This window comes from Notothenia coriiceps, unplaced genomic scaffold (assembly GCF_000735185.1).
Source record: "Notothenia coriiceps isolate Sejong01 unplaced genomic scaffold, NC01 NC01_scaffold00037250, whole genome shotgun sequence".
NCBI lineage: Eukaryota > Metazoa > Chordata > Actinopteri > Perciformes > Nototheniidae > Notothenia > Notothenia coriiceps.
This window is the reverse complement of record NW_011369951.1, coordinates 16,486,597-16,506,579: the sequence shown is the minus strand read 5'-3', so window position 1 is coordinate 16,506,579 and position 19,983 is coordinate 16,486,597. Positions and strand designations below refer to the sequence as shown.

At 41.1% G+C, this 19,983-nt stretch overlaps 3 protein-coding genes across 3 annotated transcripts in view; all 3 read right to left on the bottom strand.

Moving 5' to 3' along the window:
* The window catches only part of LOC104967117 (neuroligin-2), a 229,451-nt gene that overhangs the window by 16,065 nt on the left and 193,403 nt on the right, over window positions 1-19,983 (bottom strand). Inside the window, exon 4 of the mRNA XM_010796528.1 lies at window positions 11,675-11,860. Coding sequence (XP_010794830.1) covers window positions 11,675-11,860 — 186 coding nt within the window. The remainder of the gene's footprint in view (window positions 1-11,674; window positions 11,861-19,983) is intronic.
* LOC104967113 (WW domain-binding protein 11-like) lies at window positions 3,096-5,529 on the bottom strand. Its single transcript, XM_010796524.1, has 4 exons — window positions 4,970-5,529; window positions 4,695-4,889; window positions 3,460-3,531; window positions 3,096-3,312 (listed from the first exon to the last, which is right to left on the bottom strand). Exons 1-4 carry the CDS (start codon window positions 5,076-5,078, stop codon window positions 3,299-3,301), a joined length of 390 nt encoding a protein of 129 aa, XP_010794826.1. The 5' UTR covers window positions 5,079-5,529; the 3' UTR covers window positions 3,096-3,298.
* LOC104967114 (troponin T, skeletal muscle-like) lies at window positions 5,832-7,486 on the bottom strand. The gene is made up of 2 exons (XM_010796525.1): window positions 7,316-7,486; window positions 5,832-6,221 (listed from the first exon to the last, which is right to left on the bottom strand). Exons 1-2 carry the CDS (start codon window positions 7,394-7,396, stop codon window positions 5,949-5,951), a joined length of 354 nt encoding a protein of 117 aa, XP_010794827.1. The 5' UTR covers window positions 7,397-7,486; the 3' UTR covers window positions 5,832-5,948.

The window sequence follows — 19,983 nt, the reverse complement described above, 5'->3', positions numbered from 1 at the left end:
GAAATCATACCGCTGCCCACTGCCAATGTTTGAGTGTGTTGCAGAGAGAGAGAGGAAACAGATGGTTTACCGCCTTGTGATGCGTATCAATGTGGCTGGAAGACTGAGGCTTTGAGGCAGCTGATTGGTTCGCTGAATGCTGTCATCATGGCACCCAGACCTCAGACTCAGACCAAGGGTCTCGATCTAAGATTTATTTATTGATTCGTTTATTTATTAGACCCTCCAGAAAAACGCGGGCAAAAATTCTTGATTATGCGATTAAACATGCGGGGTTTTTATGTGATTTTATGCGGTGAAATTGCGGGAAGTTGCGAAATATGCGGAAAGTTGCGAAATATGCTAAATATGCGGGGAAAAAGAATAACAATTTTTTTAAATATTGGGCTGTCTTATTTATTCTCTCTCACACACAACCTGCCACTAACGTTAAACCCCTTTACTATTCAATTAAACACATTCAATGTTTATTTATTGTAAAAGCAATTGGGCTATTTTAAACTCACACACCCCCCCCGCACACACACACTTCTCCGCCTCATTCTGTTTTCATTTACTCGTTCGTTATCTGTTATCTGACCAGCTTCAATCTGTAGGCTACTCACTTCGTTTCTTGTAGCCCTCGAAAGGGTTTTGGAGGTTGATGCCTCGGTGAACGTGAGTTGTTTGGCTTTCTTGTCCGCAGCAGCAGAAAGCATTTTCGAATGTTTGAATGAATCAAAGTGGGTCGTCACCGTCGATTTTCTCTTATGCTCCAACACAAAGTTGCACGGGGTGCAGAATAGTTTCCCCCCACTTTTTGCCCGGTCTTTAGTAGAAATGTTCGTTGGTAAATGAGATGGATTAGATTTTTTCATCGTGTGAGTTCCACACGTTCACTCTATACAGTGTTGTTTACATTCTGTGATTCGCGAGCTGATGACGTCACGTCAAGACGAGTTAACTTTTGTTTTAGTTTTTTTTTTCTCAACTTTGTGTGGAAAAATGCGGTGATTATGCGGCCTTTTGATAAATATGCGGCCTTTTAAAAATCTGCGCCATTTTGCTGATTATGTGGTAAATTCTGCGATCACAGAATCGCGTTTTTCTGGAGGGTCTAATATACCACGTGATGACACGTTAGGCTCGTGTTGTGTTCAAGGACCCTGACCTTGGCCAGGAAAAACAGGCACTCGCCTGTTTAATTTTTTTGCGGTCTAGATTTNAGGCCTGGACATGTACTGGCTTAAGCAGGGGGACACGTCTGGCACTGCAGGATTTGAGTCCCTGGCGGCGTAGTGTGTTACTGATGGTAGCCTTTGTTAGTAACAAAGGCTACCATCAGTAACACACTACGCCGCCAGGGACTCAAATCCTGCAGTGCCAGACGTGTCCCCCTGCTTAAGCCAGTACATGTCCAGGCCTGTCTGAAGTTTGCTAGAGACATTTAGATGATCCAGAAGAAGATTGGGAGAATGTCATATGGTCAGACGACTGATCCGTGTAAAGGAAAGAATGAATGGGGCCATGTATCGTGAGATTTTGAGTGACAACCTCCTTCCATCAGCAAGGGCATTGAAGATGAAACGTGGCTGGGTCTTTCAGCATGACAATGATCCCAAACACACCGCCCGGGCAACGAAGGAGTGGCTTCGTAAGAAGGGGGGTCCTGGAGTGGCCTAGCCAGTCTCCAGATCTCAATCCCATAGAAAATCTTTGGAGGGAGTTGAACGTCCGTGTTGCCCAGCGACAGCCCCAAAACATCACTGCTCTAGAGGAGATCTGCATGGAGGAATGGGCCAAAAATACCAGCAACAGTGTGTGAAAACCTTGTGAAGACTTACAGAAAATGTTTGACCTCTGTCATTGCCAACAAAGGGTATATAACAAAGTATTGAGATGAACTTTTGTTATTGACCAAATACTTATTTTCCACCATAATTTGCAAATAAAGTCTTTAAAAATCAGACAATTAGATTTTCTGTATTTTTTTTTCTCATTTTGTCTCTCATAGTTGAGGTATACCTGTGATGAAAATTACACGCCTCTCTCATGTTTTTAAGTGGGAGAACTTGCACAATTGGTGGCTGACTAAATACTTTTTTGCCCCNAGCAATTCTAGAAAATGGAAGACATACACAGGGTTCCCGCGGGGTCTTAAAAAGTCTTAAATTTGATCATCTGAATTTAAGGCCTTAAAAAGGTCTTAAATATGACCACAAATTTAAGACCTTTTTAAGGCCTTAAATTCAGATGATCAAATTTAAGACTTTTTAAGACCCCGCGGGAACCCTGTGTATGTCTTCCATTTTCTAGAATTGCTCCCACAGTTGATTTATTCACACCAAGCTGCTTACCTATTGCAGATTCAGTCTTCCCAGCCTGGTGCAGGTCTACAATTTTATTTCTGCTGTCCTTTGACAGCTCTTTGGTCTTGGTCATAGTGGAGTTTGGAGTGTGACTGTCTGAGGTTGTGGACAGGTGTCTTTTATACTGTTAACGAGTTCAAACAGGTGCCATTAATACAGTTAACAAGTGGAGGACAGAGGAGGCTCTTAAAGAAGAAGTTACAGGTCTGTGAGAGCCAGAAATCTTGTTTGTTTGTAGGTGACCAAATACTTATTTTCCACCATAATTTGCAAATAAATTCTTTAAAACTCAGACAATGTGATTTTCTGGATTTTTTTCTTCTCAATTTGTCTCTTATAGTTGAGGTATACCTAGGATGAAAATGACAGGCCTCTCATCTTTGTGGAAGAACTTGCACAATTGGTGGCTGACTAAATACTTTTTTCCCCCACTGTACATAGATCTTTTTCATTGTTAGTTTTTTTATTTTTTTTTTTAAGTATTCTGCTTTCTTATGAGGTAACAAAAGAAAAACCTGTTATGGTCATTTTAAACTTTACAACAATGTTAAAAAAAAATACGTAAATACAACCATAGGGGCACAAATGTGATTTAGGAAATAAATCACAAGGACCACACACTCTAGTTTGACCTTCTTAAAAGTTAAATCAAGAAGCTCATTTGAGATTTCTCCCTAATTCTCGTCTATTTTCAATCACAAGGGAGATTAGATTGTAAAGAAAAGGTAAATATAGTTTAGAGTGCAGCACCTGACTGACCTGATATCCTCTCCCACTACAATCACACAGAATGAAGCCCAGCAGGTTATTCACTGACACTCTAGATATTTAATAACATCCAACATGTTGTGTTCCTCTGCGTCAGATCTTACTGTATGGCCTCAGCAAAGCCATCGGTGCGGTGTGGGACCAACAGGGTGGGAGTACTGGGAACCATCCTGTCGTCATCATCAAAGAAATGTTGCTGCAACACACACACACACACATTGACTGAGACACTAACACCTCACATGCTTCACACAGTCTTTAGACTAGTTACACAGGTAGGATGTGTCTGACAACATTAACAGTACATGTATTCTAACCCCTGGACACACACTCCGTCTCTCACCATGCTGCCTATTCCCGGGGTGAGCTGAGGTCCGCGTCCCACTGAGGGTCTGCGCAGCTGAGAGGACTGTCTCTGATTAAACAAACAGAAAACAGGACATCACTGTTAGAGTATTCTATTCATTCAAGATTATTTCTTACAGGACATTTTCACAGAAGCTACAACACTCATTTTACATTTAAAAAAACATTTCACAGCGTAAGTTCATCTAATCAAATAATTTTTTCTTTGTTTTCATGACCAAACAACAGATTTAGCCAAAATCTATTTGTTGTAATGGCAAATGGACTGTATTTATATAGCGATTTCCCAGTTTTTAAGATGCCTTAAAGCGCTTTTGCATAGATACACATCATTCACACACAGCACATTGGCCATGGGGAGCCATTTTGGGTTACGTTTCTTGCCCAAGGACACATCAGCAACGGAACCACCAACCCTCCAATATGAAGGTTGGTAGTTATATGACCGTTCTACTCAGTTTACATAAGAGGCTGATATGCACCACTAAAGCATTCGTATTTTCTTCCAGATGAGTTTTAATGTTTGTACCCTAAACATTAAAAGGTACATATTGTGTTAGCAGTACACGTGTTTTTATTATAACACTCATCTGTTCCACAGAACTCCACAAAAAAATTTTGCCTGGAAAAAACTCTTAAGTAAGTTTGTACAGGAGACAAAACCATCTAGATTGGTTCCAGAAAATTGATCAGCTGTTTTTTCTTTCCAACTGCCTCTCAGGGCTTCCATATATTACTGATTAGTAATCTATTACATTCAATCTTTATTAATTACCATTACATTTTGTAACCCGTAAATGGTTTCTGGGGGATGCAGTCATTTGACAGGCTGTGTCCATGTGTAAAATGGGTGCAATAAATGTGTAATATAGGTGAAATTACTGTGTATCATGGGTATAATATACAAGTGTAATAACAGTGTAACATGGGTGTAAGAGGGTTGTATTCATTTGTAATTTAGGTGTAATTACAGTGTACTATGGGTTTATTAAGGGTGAAATAAAAGTGTATCATGGGAGAACATGGATATAATGTGTAAAAGTTGTGTAACATGGATGTAATAGGAGTGTATTAATTATGTGTAATAACAGTGTAATGTAGGACATACACAATCATGAGACTTTCCATTCAAGGGTTGAGCAAAAAAAGGGTTGTATCTTGAGTTATAAAGCTATATCTAACTTAAGCATGACTGTTTTTTATTTGATGTACCTGTGTGTGTGGGGGTCCCAGCTCTTGAACCGGGGGTTGGATATAGAGTCTTGGTGGGAGGGGGTGAGGGGGCCTGCGTGGGTGTGGCAGGCGGGGGGTGAGGGAGGAGGGGGAGGGTGTAGAGGAGGTTGGGGGGAAGTGTACAAGCTCTCGGGGGGGCTCGGACTCGAATGGTGCGGCTGCTGCTGCCTTCATCTGGCAAGAGAGGGGAACTCACATTACGAGGGTTTCAACAAGAGGCCAGGAGAATGAGTGAGGGGGGGGGGGGGCCTCACTGCTGTGGGACGGCTGCTGCGAGTCTGAAGACGCTCCACACACTGACGGCTCTCCTTCCTCCTCCTCCTCTGCCTCCCTGCTCTCACTGCCTTCCTCTCCTCCTCTCATCCCGCTCTCACCAGCCTCATCATCTTCATCATCATCATCATCATCATCATCCTCTTCCTCCTTATACTGAGGTAGAGAGTCCAAATAGGGTTATTTACTCGGGACAACAGAAACAAAGCTGAAAACAGAGTGGTGCAGTCAACATTTGACCACATCCAGTTACTTGAACATTGGTCTTGCAACATAATATTGCAATTTTTTATTTATACTCTGTTATTTCTTGCACTTTTTTAATAGTTTTAAAAAAACCTTGTTAATTGTTATGTGTGTTATATAGATTTATGTTGCATTGTTGGAGGAGCCTGGGGCTTAAAATGTTCATTGCCTACACTGTGGCTCTGTGCATATGACAATAAAACCTTTGAATCTTTGCAGTCTCAACGTTTCTGAATTGGTTTTGGTTGTTATCCTGAAATAAGGTCTGTGGTTAACTCAAGGTGAAGACATTTGAACATTTTATTCTAAGACATAAAATACATAAATAAATAAATATTGTGAATGTCTGAAGCTTCTTTTTCAAGAAAAACATGGTTGCTAACAAGTGGCTAAATTACACTAGTAAACATCATCACACATAACATTAGCCACCTTTAGCTCAGCAGTGGGGAAGTCATGTGACTGATGTATATTGTTTATAGCATTACCATAGCTATTAACATCTGGAGATTGCTTTAACACTTAAAAAATCATAAAGTGGAGTTAATGTGTGGAGATTATCCATCTGAACAGAATGTGTAAGTATCATAAAAGTTTTTTTTGCCAGATTGAACTTTTACTACAATATTTAAAAAATCCAATGGAAAAATCCGATTGCTTTTTGTTGAGGGAGTCATTGTGATGCTGACATCCGGGTTGGCCTACAAAAAAACATCACTGCAACACTATTTCAGATAATGAACAGATCAGCACCCCGTCATCTTCTTCTTCCTCCTCCTCCTCCTCCTCATCTTCCTCCTCCTCGTCATCCTGCTTCTCCTCCCCCTCTCTACTCTCACGGCTCTCGCTGTCCGTGTCGATCACGATGACGTCCCGGATAATAGTGGAGCCCTGAGGGGACATCATGTCAGAGGGGACGGACTGGGACACTCTCTCTACATCCTCGTCATCTTCAGCTAGAACGGGGAAACAATCGTCCGGAAGCTCCTGCAGCACAAACATAAAGACATTATTCAATATCTTAAAGCAGCTTAAAATCATCATAACAGTGTAATCTCCACCTCTTTTCCTAGTGGAGACGATTGGAAGCCATTATCCTGTTGGAAATTTCATGCAAAACTAAATAGCAATAAAATGAAGGTCATTGGTGACCAGTGTTGGGACTAACGCGTTACAAAGTTACTGTAACGCCGTTATTTTTGGCAGTAACTAGTACTCTAACGCGTTATTTTATAAATTCAGTAACTCAGTTACCGTTACTACATGGTGCGTTACTCCGTTATTTTTTTTATATAGTCTCGGCTCCCAGACGTTGGTGAGCGGCGCCAACAGCGAGGCGAACAGAGATGAGAACTGTACTTAAGTACAGTACTTGAGTAAATGTACTTAGATACTTCCTGTGTCACATGCGGAGACGCGCTGTGGGCGTGTTTGTGTTTACTAGCCTAACAAGACTATAATGGCGGCGGCGGAGCTCAAGTCGAGTTTCTCCGCCTGGAGATATTCTCACTATTTCACTTTTGTCGAGCACAAAGAAAAGAACGTTTTAGTTAAATGTAAGTTGTGTCTTGGCGGGTCAAAGATCCTATCTACTGCCCAAAACAGCAATTCAAATCTGTTGAAACATCTGCAGAAAGAACATGCTGGGACGAAGCTAGTAGCTAAGACCACAGACCCAGACTCATCCGACGCCACTCCACCTAAGCAACAGCGGCTGGATTTTAACCGAGGGACTGCTAGCCAGGGAAAAGTTGATAAAGCCATTGAACGGTATGTTGTAGAACACATGCAGGCTATTTTTACTATTTCTATTGCTATTTCTTGATCAACAGATTGTATTATTCTCCAATGCAATAACAGTCCTGAAATGAAGGCTACAAGGGCATTAATGGGAGCCCTTTTTTAAAGTAACTAATGCGTTACTGTTCACAGTAACTTGGTGTAAGTAATCAGTAAAGTAACTAGTGTTACTTTTGAAATGAAGTAACTAGTAATGGTAACTAGTTACTGGTTTTCAGTAACTAGTAATGGTAACTAGTTACTGGTTTTCAGTAACTAGCACAACACTGTTGGTGACTGACCTGACTGTCAACAGGTGAATCCTGACGCTTCTCCTCATCCTGCAGCTCTTCTACAATCTCATCACCTTCCATCTGAAACATACCAAGTTCCAGCTCTCACTTAACACCAATGAGTTAATTGAAAACTGAAAACAGTACCGATTGACAAAACTAAACTTGGTAGAGTAACAACACGTGTTACACTACTGCCATTCAGACTTATGCTTGAAACAAAGCTATTGTTTGTGATTGAGCTGTGTTTTGCTAATATTTTATTTACCACTCTTTTTTTAATTTGTCAAATTACTGACAGTGCGCTCCACATACTTTCAACTGGAGTTTCATCCACTTACATTCCTTGATCACTTAATTAGAAAATCCTGCTGTAACATCAGAGTGTTGATGTTTATTTTATTCACTGTTATACAGGAGCAGTGAAAAACAAGTTTTGGCAAATCCAAACATAACAGAAAAGGTAAAAAAAAAGCATGTTTAAAGATCACCTATTATGCTATATTCGAACAATATATTATAGGGCCATATCTATGCAAAACATGTCTGGTACTTTGAGAAAACACTTCAAACAGATCACCCATTGTAGCATGCCTCATACCCCTCTATTTCAGCCCTGTTACTAAAGTGCTGATTCTGGCCACGCCCCTTTGGAGCATCCGCATGCAAGCAGTGATCTCTGTGAAGAGAAGGCTGTCTACCAGCAGAAACTCAGATAAACGCTGACGTGATTAAACTCCATATTATGATCCAAACCACATCAAGCATTATTTCTGAAACAGTTTGGAGCTCAAATGCTGTTTCTCTCGCTAAATTACCACAAGGTGAGGACAAGCGGCGCCGGATTCATTTCAGAAGTGGGGGGGCCAAAAAGTGCGTGTGTATGTGATATACTTTCCAACCCTCACGATTTTCGCGGGATCGAGACTCCCGTCTTCTTCCCGGTGTCATATTTCTCCCGCATTTCTGACTAAATCTGATTTGTTTCATTCTAACATAATGCACCAAATGTTACTGTTTCCACTCGGACTTCAATACAGCTACACCATTGTTTGGTTTCCATGGTAACGTGTCTCTTTAGTAGTGCGAGCAAATTTAAGTCTGAGAGGGTCTTCAGGAGGAAGATAGTCAGAGAAAACAGAACAAGAGTAGGCCTATACAACTCGACCCTCTGCTCACTCCTTTCCTGTAAATTAAACAGGTCCAGCCCACACACATGACAGCGCAGTTGCTCATTCCATCTCTTCTTTTTTCCTGCTTCGCTCTTGTTTGACAAGCTGTATGTTGTATACACTGTTGGAAAGAGGAGATTCCTAGCTTTCTAATGATATCAGGATTGTTGTTGTACTCCAAATATTAAGCAAAATGTCACATTATATAGTAATGATTGCCACCGAGTCATAATTTTGAGAAAAAGAAGTTCAAAGTTTCCTCTTCTCTGGAATCCATCGATCTGATTGATTATTAGCGGGGCAAATGACCAGAGTAGCTATGGAGGGAAAATATTTTCGTTTGGATTACTTGTCTGGGGTAAACTCGCAAGTGTGTCTGTGTGTTAAACACACAGACGAGAAACACCGGCTGTTGTTATGCCCTGTGACGTTAAATTACTCCGTTCTCCTCTTGTAATTATGCCGTTACAAGCTTTCAAAGTTGTATTTATCATCTGGATTTGCCGAAACAAGTTTAATATTCTGAAAGCCAAGACTTTGTTTATTTGAAATCAGATGAAACTGTCACGGACCCTGCCGTGTTATCTAGATTACTATAAGGTTTACATTAATAATTTCAGTGAGAGGGAGGGGGAGGGGAGCTGCTGCTGCTGCTGCGCTGAGGGGGAGCCGAGTGAGAGCGAGGTGCCTGTCTTCTTCCCTTTAAAAGCTTCAAAACTGTATTTATCGTTTGTTTTTGGAAATAAAAGTTTCATATTCTGAAAGCCAAGACTTTGCTTATTTAAAATCAAACAAAAAACTCGAACCCCGGAAAAATATTTTTTTACACAAATAAAGGTTNAAATATCTGGATTAAGAGTTTGCTTTTTCTTTGCACGGCATGAAAGAAAGGCGAAATGAATGGGCTGTGATTTTAGTATTTTTAAGCAGAGGTCAATAATTTGTACGGCCCTCGGAGGATGTTTAAAAAATTGAAATGGCCCTTGAGAGGAAAAAGGTTCCCCACCCCTGATATACAAGGTGGTTTAAATGTTGCTTTCTTCATTCTAGAGATGCTAATAACCTCAAAAAGGCATGGTTAGCAGTTATGCTAATGTTAATGCTAATTCTCGACACTGGAGTTCATTTTTAATATTTGATCTTTCCATATTTTGATTCCTAAACACAGTGCAGAAACGTAAGGAAAAAATGTGATATTTTCTCGAATGCATTAGAAACATTATTTACTGATTATAGCACTGTTTACAAAGTTATAAGCACTCATACCAACACAGTCTCACGGCATTTCGTGTTATAGTCACAACATTAATCTATTGATTCGTGTTCCCCAACACGATTTCGCCATTTTTTTTCGTGTCACTTCCGGTCTTCCAAGACCCGACCGGACAAAAAGACGCGGTGCGGGCACAAATCATACTACCAATAGAAATAAATTACTTTTAAAATCGTTCTGTGTGACACGAAAAAAATGCGAAAATTGTGTTGGTGAACACGAATCAATACTGTAGATACAATTAATTTCGTGACTATAACACCAAATGCCGTGAGACTGGGTTGCTCATACATATTCAAAATGCTTTATAACAAAACATTGAACATTTGAATGACTTAAATTGCTAGTCAGTCCATGACATTTGTTTTTGCAGGAATTAAAGCATATAATAATTCCCATAAAACATCATCTTTTTATAATGGCTTATCATTTAACTATCCTGAGATATAGATATTTACAAGTGCTTATAACTATTGAAAGTAAAACGCATAATATAATGCAGTATAAGTATGTTTATATTGTATTATAGACACCACAGAAATAAGTTAAAACTTTCCACACACTATGCATGGCCCCTGTTATGATATCAATATCAAATAATTGGGGTTATGGGAGGTTGCTAACGGCTAATTGGGTCGCCTGCCGATAAGTGGAGAAAGGTTGGGTGTGCTGGGTTAATATGAAGGGTAGGCAGACATCAGTGTAATTATAGAGGCTGGGATAAATGGACACAGTGACACGGCAGCAGAGTACAGATGCTCACTGGAGCTTTGACAACAGACATTTGTTATTAAAGCAGATTTACACAGACAGAACGAGTCAAAGTTAAAGGTGTCTGCTTGGTGCTTCAGACACAAACAAACAAGAGAAAAGGATTGAAACAGATGTGAGGTTTTGTGAACACGCTCTCTTAAATATCTCTATCCACCGTTTCTTCCCTGTTTCTGTCCTACGCGGTTTGTGAATGAATAGAGGAGAGCGATATTGAGAGAGAGTCCTTGAGCAGTGTCGAGTTACGATTTGAGGAGGGCAGCTTCAAGAACGGCATGATCAAAGGCGCCGAGTGCGTGACCGTTTGGCTGCGGGTCGGCAGCCACACTGATCTCAATTCAGATCAAAGTGGATCGGTCCGTAGGCGTCTCTCTTTTGGTGGTGCAATGTTAACACTTAGCCCTCGGGGTGTGCTGTTGGTAATGGGGAGCACGAGGTCAGACGGATGTAGGTTTTTTTCGACGGAGGTAGAGCCTCTTTGCTGCAGAGCGGTGGACCGTTAACAGAGCCAGCAGCGCTCGCATACTCAGGTAATGTGGGGAAATGTTGGGGATTCATCCTCTGCAGACATGTACGACACAACCTGAATCAAACCTGGACTCGCTCATTAGCCACATGACTGCTCAAATTCTTCAGTTCAAAGGATGTGCAGTGTTTTCCTCCGATGATAGAGGTGTTAAGCGAACATCACAGGACTTAACGATTTCTGCGGTAGATGCTGCTAGCAGAGTCTCCATCTGACCACATGGGACAGTACCTTGCTGCTATGATCACATTTACACAGGGATATAGCCAAAGGCTGTATAAAGGAACAATGATGTTTAAATACAGAGCGAGTCATTCCAGCGACAGATACAGGATCACACATTTTTTGTTTAGAGTTTTCAAGGTCGAATGGGACATGAAGGTGTGCATTGCCATCTTTTTCCAGCAAATATGCATTGTGGATGTGTGGGGATTAGCGAGTGTGGAATTCATGCAACCAACCACAATCCGTTTGTCAAAAACTGTCATTTTCAGGGTTGGGCCGAGACTATTAGCATCACAATTTGTTTTAAATCCAGTTATCCTGTGACCAGTGGGAAGATGCTGCATGGTAGTTGTTCTATTAAAACAAATGGTGAGACAAAAACACAGTCAGTCTCTAATTACCTTCCGAGTGGTGCGAGAGGATGAGGAGGTTGACGCAGGACGCCCCAGCTCCGGAGCCGAAGATGGTGATCCTCTCTGGGTCTCCTCCGAAGTGGCCGATGTTCTCGTTGAGCCAGCGCAGGGCCTGAATCTGGTCCAGCAGTCCGTAGTTCCCCTTAGCAGACTGATCGCCGGTACTGAGGAAGCCTGAGAGAGGATATTAAAGAGGGAAAAGGGATGGGAGGAGGATAAAGAGAGAGGACGTTAGTATCAGGACATTTAGTACCCATCTGGCAAATGTTCCCTACTTTGGCCTGTAGATCATCTTCTGACTGTGAGGGATTTGCATATATGTTTGAGCGTGTGCGCGACATCGTCATTCACCAACACCAGGAGCAACAGACGGAGAAGGCGAAGTGAGTGAGAGACGAACTTGCTATCTCAGCTGCTCTCTTAATGACATTTACTCTAATGGCATTGAGCAGGGACACAAAGCCACTTACAGTAGCAGCCCCAGAAATATAGGTGACCCCAATCTGAATCACACCCATAACTGGATTACAAGTGATGACACATCATGCTTGGAATCAGGATTGTGCAATGTCTTTCTTCTTTTTTTGGGAGTAAAACAACTTTTCTTAACCAACCATTTTTGGCATGAGAAAACACAACTCTTTTTAAGTTAAATGATTTTCCTTTGGATTTTTTTAGGCAGCAGACTTTCTGACTTGTCACAGGAGAAAAAGCACAGATGTTACTTAAGTTTCCCAGCATGCCATGGTACAGTGTGAAAGTAAGCAGCATGCACAGCACCAGGAAAACAGGAGGAGCTAAATGAAAATGAGACGTCATTCATTTTCCTACTGTGACATTTTAAAATGTCTTATAAGCCAAAATATGATGTGATATCCTTTAAAGTGCACCTGTCATGCTATTTGTAGGCAATAGCATAGGTCTCAGATATATACAAATATATAAAAAAACATGTCTATGAAGTGTTTTGCTCAAAATACAAAACAGATCACCCATTCTAGCCATGCCTCATATCCCTTTGTTTCAGTTCCTGTTTGAAAAGTGCTGATTTGGGGTATAAAGGTAAAAAAAAGAAAAAGAATTGATTAAAAAAAAGAGGGGGCGGAGCTCATACGGAACCCGGCAGCTACTGTCTAAACTAAATACTGCGGTGATGAAACGCCATATCAAGGATTATCTCTGAAACAGTATGGAGCTCAAAGGCTTTCTCTCTTGCCGGTTATACCACAAGGTGAGTTACTTTGTATTTCCTGCTTCTTCACACACATGCTCTCCAGTACAGGTTAGCTGAGTGTTAGCGATCCTAATGTGACACCGACCATATTACGTCCAAAACAGTCGGGCATTGTTTCTGATAGCAACTTTCTGATAGTGCCGTGGGACCACATTACGTCATATCGGACGCAAATCTGGATCAACTCTGTTGTACCCCCGTTTTTAGAGATTTGGGTACGGAGGAAAAGACAGAGGGCTTTTTATTTTCTGACGCTGCGTAAGTTCCCCGACACACCGGGGACACATATTTATCTATAAAAGACATCAAAAAGTACATTTTGCATGATAGGTCCCCTTTAAACATGGATGATAATTTAAGAATAAACTGTTTAATGTTTAAATTCCCTGGTAAAGGATAAGACTTGTAGCATTCTATTTGTGTGATTTCAACACATCCCAAAACATTGAGTGATGGACACTTTAATTTGATTAAATCCCAAATACATAAATAGAAATTCTCTCTAGAGGACAGACATGTGTATTAATCTGCAACTGAAAATAGTCCCCAATAAATTGGTGTGTGGTGCGAGACGGGAGATGTAGTTCATTGAGCGGTTTCACAAAAAAAAGTGTTACTTCACAGTTTTAAAACACATTTACATTTTTTTGACTTGCAAAATTCTCTTTTAAATTGACAAACATCACATGTGTAATTCGTGGCACAATTCAAACGGGATCGTAGTAAAACATTTCCGAAATAAGGTCCCATGGAGGTCCACCAGAAAGGGAGGGACTTCGGCACTCTATACAGTTTGCAGTGCTCCTCCGAGGCTGTGAGCCAATGGTACCACTCGCAGCTATTGGTGGGCGGACAAACCCTTTCCCCCGGCTGCAACATGCTTGCTAGCTTCGACCAAATCAATTTCTCTTCCGCTGTCAGCGATTGTGGGCTGAAAAAAACGCGCTAAAATCTAAACACAAATATTTTTACCTTGTGCAGGTAGCTAAGGAGGCTACAGATGCTGTGTGCCAGCCGTTCGTTACCGGTAGCTACCGCAACACACGCTAGTGTTTGCTAATGAAAAGTGAACCGTAAATATGCCGACGTCATCGTAGGCCTGCAAGATGGCCCCGGTGTCGCCAACTCGAAATCTGATTGGTCAATGCAACAGTTAATTGCCACTTTTTTAAACTACAAGCGCACGCACTGCTAATTCTGAATGTCTCCGGCAGATTCATTTGACCCAGCAACACATTCTGACTCAAATATGATTAGATAAAAGAAGCCCCAATACCAACATTAACAACCATTACTGGACGCAGCGCAACCGAGCGCAACACAGAGAAAATGCAACATGCTATGAAGAGAATATACTATTCTATTGGAAATAATTTTATACATGTCAGTGAAAACATATATTAAAAGGTTAGTCAGTAATCCGGATAGACTTTAGGCAGAGAAGGCCTTGCTGGCCGCCAATGACAAAACTCTTAACGGATCTGGATGTGTATTTTGTAATTTATAGTTTTATCTTTAATATTTGTATGCATGCTTCTTAATACTAAGCTATCTTTGGTTCTTAGCTGTACCAATGTAAATGACCCCTCCTTGGGAAGAATAAAGTTATTCTGAGTCTCATTAATTTCTTAAATGTAACAATTATAGTTGTGTTTTTAACATGGAATCCTTTTTGCAAAATGTTCCTTGTTGAAATGAAAAAGTACTAAATATTCCTCAACGTTTCCCTCTCTAGACTATCATTCATTTATCAGATTACTGCAATAACAGCTAACCTCTTCTGTTTGCTGACATTTGCCTCTAGTGATTACCTCTGAGCAGCTTCCACCAAACACCTAAATCTTTTTTATTTAAGCACCCATTAACTGGTAGCCGCTCGGGTCCTCATGGCTCTCTTAATTAGAGCTTTATTAAAGGCAGGTGAACTGGAAAGGTCATCCATTAGGCCTGTACAGTAGAGGTTAAACACTCAGACCAGATGCTAGGAGACAAGCATGCAGTGTGTTGTCTGCTCTGGGTGGCTAATTAGTGTTATCAAGATCCTTGATCAACATTTCTAATTAGACTCAATATAAAGTCAGAAGCATTCCTCACTTAACTACGCTTATTTGAACATGAGCCTACTCCTACGGATATGAATAAGGTGCCTTTTCACTTTCTCTGAATATTATAAAAATATTAGGAAGTGCATTTAATTCAAAACTATAATGCAAAACAATACAATTCACAACGGCTGATTCATACAATTCTGGCATAATAATAATAAGTTAAATTATTAATAATACTTTATTGAACCAAGTCTGCCTTATCACCCTTTTACACATGCATATTTGTACTGTAAATAAAAGTGTATGTGTCTGCCTGTAATATCCATACTTATAGTAAAGGCTAACTTACTGAAGTTACAATATCACTTGATCATTTCTGTCTTCATCCTTGAAATATAACCAAAACTAATCGATAATAATAACCTCAGATGATCCAGAAAAAAAGGGGGATCGAAGCACAGACAGTAACCGCATTTTGTGCTGCCCTTTAAACACACCACAAACAAACCGCTGTGTTAGAGTGCATTAATTAAAGCGGGCACAAACACGAGCGAATAAGCCGCCTAATGCCCTACTGTAATCACCATGATATATTAAACATAACCAATTATGCTCATGAGGTCCTTAATTAAGCTAATTAATGCAACACAAAGCAATGTTTCTATGTCACCGGAGTTTCTTGCACAGAAAATAGGAGTGAGTCCAAAAATGTACTAAGGAAAATACACTTTTTTGTTAGCATTCTTATAAAAATAGTGCTGGTGGGGCTTTAAAGGCTGATCTAGGTTACACAGTGTTGGAAGACACCCTACATCCCAACGTTATCTTGTTACAGTCAAGCTGCCGTCTTCCCTGCACCTTCACGCAGCGTCCATCTGACTGTGAGTCAGTGTACAACAGCGGGCCACTTCACCCGTCCTCCTCTTCCTCTATAATCTGATAAAAGGCTCGGGAAAGGAAAAAAACAGAGGAGCTGGTTAAAGGGGCGCAATGCAAGATGAAAGCGCGGCTCGACATGAATAGCCTTTAAAATGGATGTGATAAGGAATGGTGGTTAGAGGGGGGTAAAGGGAGTGGGAGCGAGAAAGGAGAGGAGGATAGTGGGTGTTCTGTGAGTCCCGGATAGAGGCACAGTGTTTCATCTGCCTCCAAGACACCAGAGGTTGGCTCTCACACACACACATACACACACACGCGCACAGTGATCAAAGGCTGACACTACAGAGAAGACTGCCTCCTTTTTCTCTTCACCTCCTTCTCTCTTCCACACACAGAAACAGACACTCATCCACACACGAGTACAGAGGAATAATGCAAATACATACTCTTATCCCTTTTGTCTCCAGTGCACATACAAACAGGACACACAGAAAGTCAACACATAATCATAATCATGCAAGCGCCCACCCACGCTAAATGTTTCTGTGTATCCATCCTGCAGTCACAAGGAGCCGTTTATGAGCCATCATGACATCTTTTGATAGAATGCACGCACAGGTGTCTTGAATGTATGCAGCCATATTTGTCATAATGATTTGTGTGTGTGCAGAGTTGCGTGCATCTGTGACTTTGAGTGCAGCCGCACATGTGATTATGATTTGTGTGCGTACAAACAGAGCTTCTAACACACTGCGTCCCATGGGAATCCATTGTTGGAGGTTGACATGGGTGCCAGAGCTCTCAGCGGGAGAGTGTGTGTGTTCTTGGCAGCAGAGTAATTATTGTCTATCAGAGGAGAGATTGTGTCGTCCGGAGAAATTAACAGATGTGGGTGGCTCGGAGCATCTGAATAATGTATAGGGGACACACACACCTCAGATTGGTTATTTCGGAGGGGATGAAAGCCGATAGAATGCACGTTTGCAAACTAAGTGTACAGTATTATTGTGATTACAGCAGCGTACCTCACTGCCAATGTAAAAACGCACTTTCATCCTGCAGCCCTGCTAAACGCTTCACTTTTAGAGCGTCACGCCAAAGAAGGGGAAAAAGGAATTGGTTTGAAAGTGGAAATATAAAAAAAAAAAATCCCCTTTTTTTCAGCCAGCGAATAAAAAGGGCTTCTTTTCCACAAACAACGCTCTGGCTTAGACACAGCGATTGGCCTTGGGTGATTCGCCACGCTCCTCTCCTCCTTTCTTATTCCCTCTCTAATGTTGTTATTACTATTGGCTGGCTGTGACAACCAAATTATCTGTGAAATTATTCAGATTGTATGCCATCATACTGGCCAGGACCCTTCTAAGTGTGTGGTCTAATGTAAAGCCCTTCCTGAGCAGTAAAAAAAATCATTTAAAGATGTGAACAGCTGAATGCAATGGAGACCTGCTTGGTGTCAGTCAGCACGTCTCCCTAATCTCTTTTTCCTATTTCACTGTCTAGCTCTTTTTCTCTCCCATCTCTCTCCCAAGTGTACTTTTCATCCATTTATTCCCGTCACAGTAATCTTTGACTCTGTTTTTAGCAGCTAATATTTATAGCAAGTATTTTAGTGTAGTTGAACTTGTCATTACTGCATTAGATTAATTTTTCCTAACTATGTATAAGGGATTCCAAATGTTGGATGCGTTTAATCCAGAGTTACTGTAGTTGTATCTAACTGTTCACTTACCTAATGCCACATCAGATTAAAGGGGCCCTATTATGCTAATTGTCTGGTTCATATTTGTATTTAGTGTCTCTACTGGGACATGTCTCTTGTCCCTCTGTCTGAAACCAGAGCCCAGTCTGCTCTGATTGGTTGGCTTGCCAGCTCTGTTGTGATTGGTCCACCGCTTAGTGATATCATGTACAATTTGTTTGAGCACTAACCAATAGAAACATAAGCGTTAGTGAGTCCAATGGAGGTGTTTCCATAGGGGGAGTGTACTGGAGAGAACGCCCTCTGGAGGGAACACAGGGATTTTAGCCCCATTTACAGTACATGCACAACAACCTATATAACGCACTACAGGAAAGGGGAAACCCCAGAGAGCATTAGAGGGCATCTCTAGGTTTCTGCTAATGCTAACCAAGCATCTCCTCCTATAATAATTCAACTGGTAAATGATGGAGTGGCTTATTGTAAAGTTGACGCAGATAATGCAATGTGGATGCTGATGAATGCAAAGGAAACGGATCAGGTGAGACTTGGAAATGAGTACAAATATCTTTGCCAACATTCCTAGTTTTTGTGCAGATTTCCGTGGCCATTCCCTTGAGTTTATACAGGGCGGAACTCATTTTTCAGAATATAAAAATGCCCATTTTTTGGTAATCCTGTTGATAAACAAAAAAGACAAACCCAGTAGAAAAACCCAACTTCCCTAAAGGAGGTAAACATGCTTTGGTGATTCAAATTTTAAATGTTGTCAAAGTTTCTTGAGTTTTTGTTGGCACTTGTCCTCCCTCTCTCTTTCACTGGTTGTCCTTTTCATAGAAGCTCCTTCATTCACTCTCTCATCCCTCTGGTCCCCTGAGGCTCAAATATTTTCATCTTTCAGGGTTTAGTCTGGGGCCTCTGAAGCCCTGTCCTTCGTGTGTGTGTGTGTGTGTGTGTGTGTGTGTGTGTGTGTGTGTGTGTGTGTGTGTGTGTGTGGTTGTGTGTGCCTGTGTTTGTGTGTGTGTGTGTGGTGTGTTGTGTGTGTGTGTGTGTGTGATGTGTGTGTGTGGTGTGTGGTGTGTGGTTGTGTGTGTGTGTGTGTGTGTGTGTGGTGTGTGGTGTGTGTGTGTGGTGTGTGTGGTGTGTTTGTGGTTAGAAGCATGAAATAAGGTCTGTGGTTAACACCAAGCCTAAGCTTTTTCACGTTTTGTTCTCTGACATAAAATATCAGTCAGTAATAGCCCATCGGGAATATCCGAAGTCCTCGCGCCGTGATGTAGTTCGTTTATACCCTAGGTTGCTTTTTTATCACAAAGTAGCTTTGAATATATGGGAGATTATGCTTGCTGAACAAACACCTGTTAAATATCATGGAATTGTGTTTGCCACAGAGATTTCTTTCTGCCAATATAGCCCAAGATCAATGGCGAAAATCCCATTGTCGAGGACCCCTTTGCGATGTAAACTTATGTTAGCCCCCGGTTTGTGTTTTGCAAGTGAGCAATATCTAGATCTCTTAACTTCAAAGCCCAAATCAGGGGAGTTGCTTTGAAGCAAACGATGGAAACTGGCTAATAATGACAAGGAGATGACATGGAGGAGGTTAAAGGTTAGGAACAAGCTAAAAAACAAATACAAAATCAAATATAATGATATTGAAGGAGAACGTGATGCATGGGGGTTAAAAGATGTAGCTTAGAGAGATAAAATAATTACGCAGATATAAGTGAAATGAGATGAGGGGAAGGAAGAAGCTAAAACCAGAAAATGGTGGCTCTTGTAAAAGCTTTGTGTGACACAGCGTTGGTGTCTAAGTATACAATAAGCTGAAGATCAGCTGCGTGTTTTTGCTGTGTGACAGTTCTCTGAATTGTACGACCTATGTGTGTCATCAAAATGTAATCTCAAAGTAGCTTAAACTTGGGCTCACTTCAATCATGAAGAGACATTTATAATGGATAAGCAACTATTTCTATTTATTTTTTAGACACCCCACGTAAAAACACACTAGGCAGCTTAAAGTCTACATCAAAACGTTTCAGTGTGTCTATGGCTCCTTTGTGTGGCACACACATGCTGATAGAACGTGGATTTAATGACACATTTAATAATACATTTCATGACGCGGTGTGTGACATATAAATCTGAAGGACAGTTATTTTTCACCCTCCTCCTGTTTTTGCTTCCTTTCTATTTTACACTGATGTTAAATCTCTGCTATGATATTCTCCCACCGGTCTACTTCAGCTGCATTGAAATATTAACCCAAGCCCATTAAACTCTGACTGCAGCAAACACATTACAGTTTTTAACCATTCAAGATCAAGCATTTACATCCCGCAAACGCTGCTATGGAGAATAGTTTAGAGCTTTGTCTCGCCTTTACAGGTGTGCCAGCCGATAGCGCTTGTGGATATCCAAGGGCTCTGGCCTG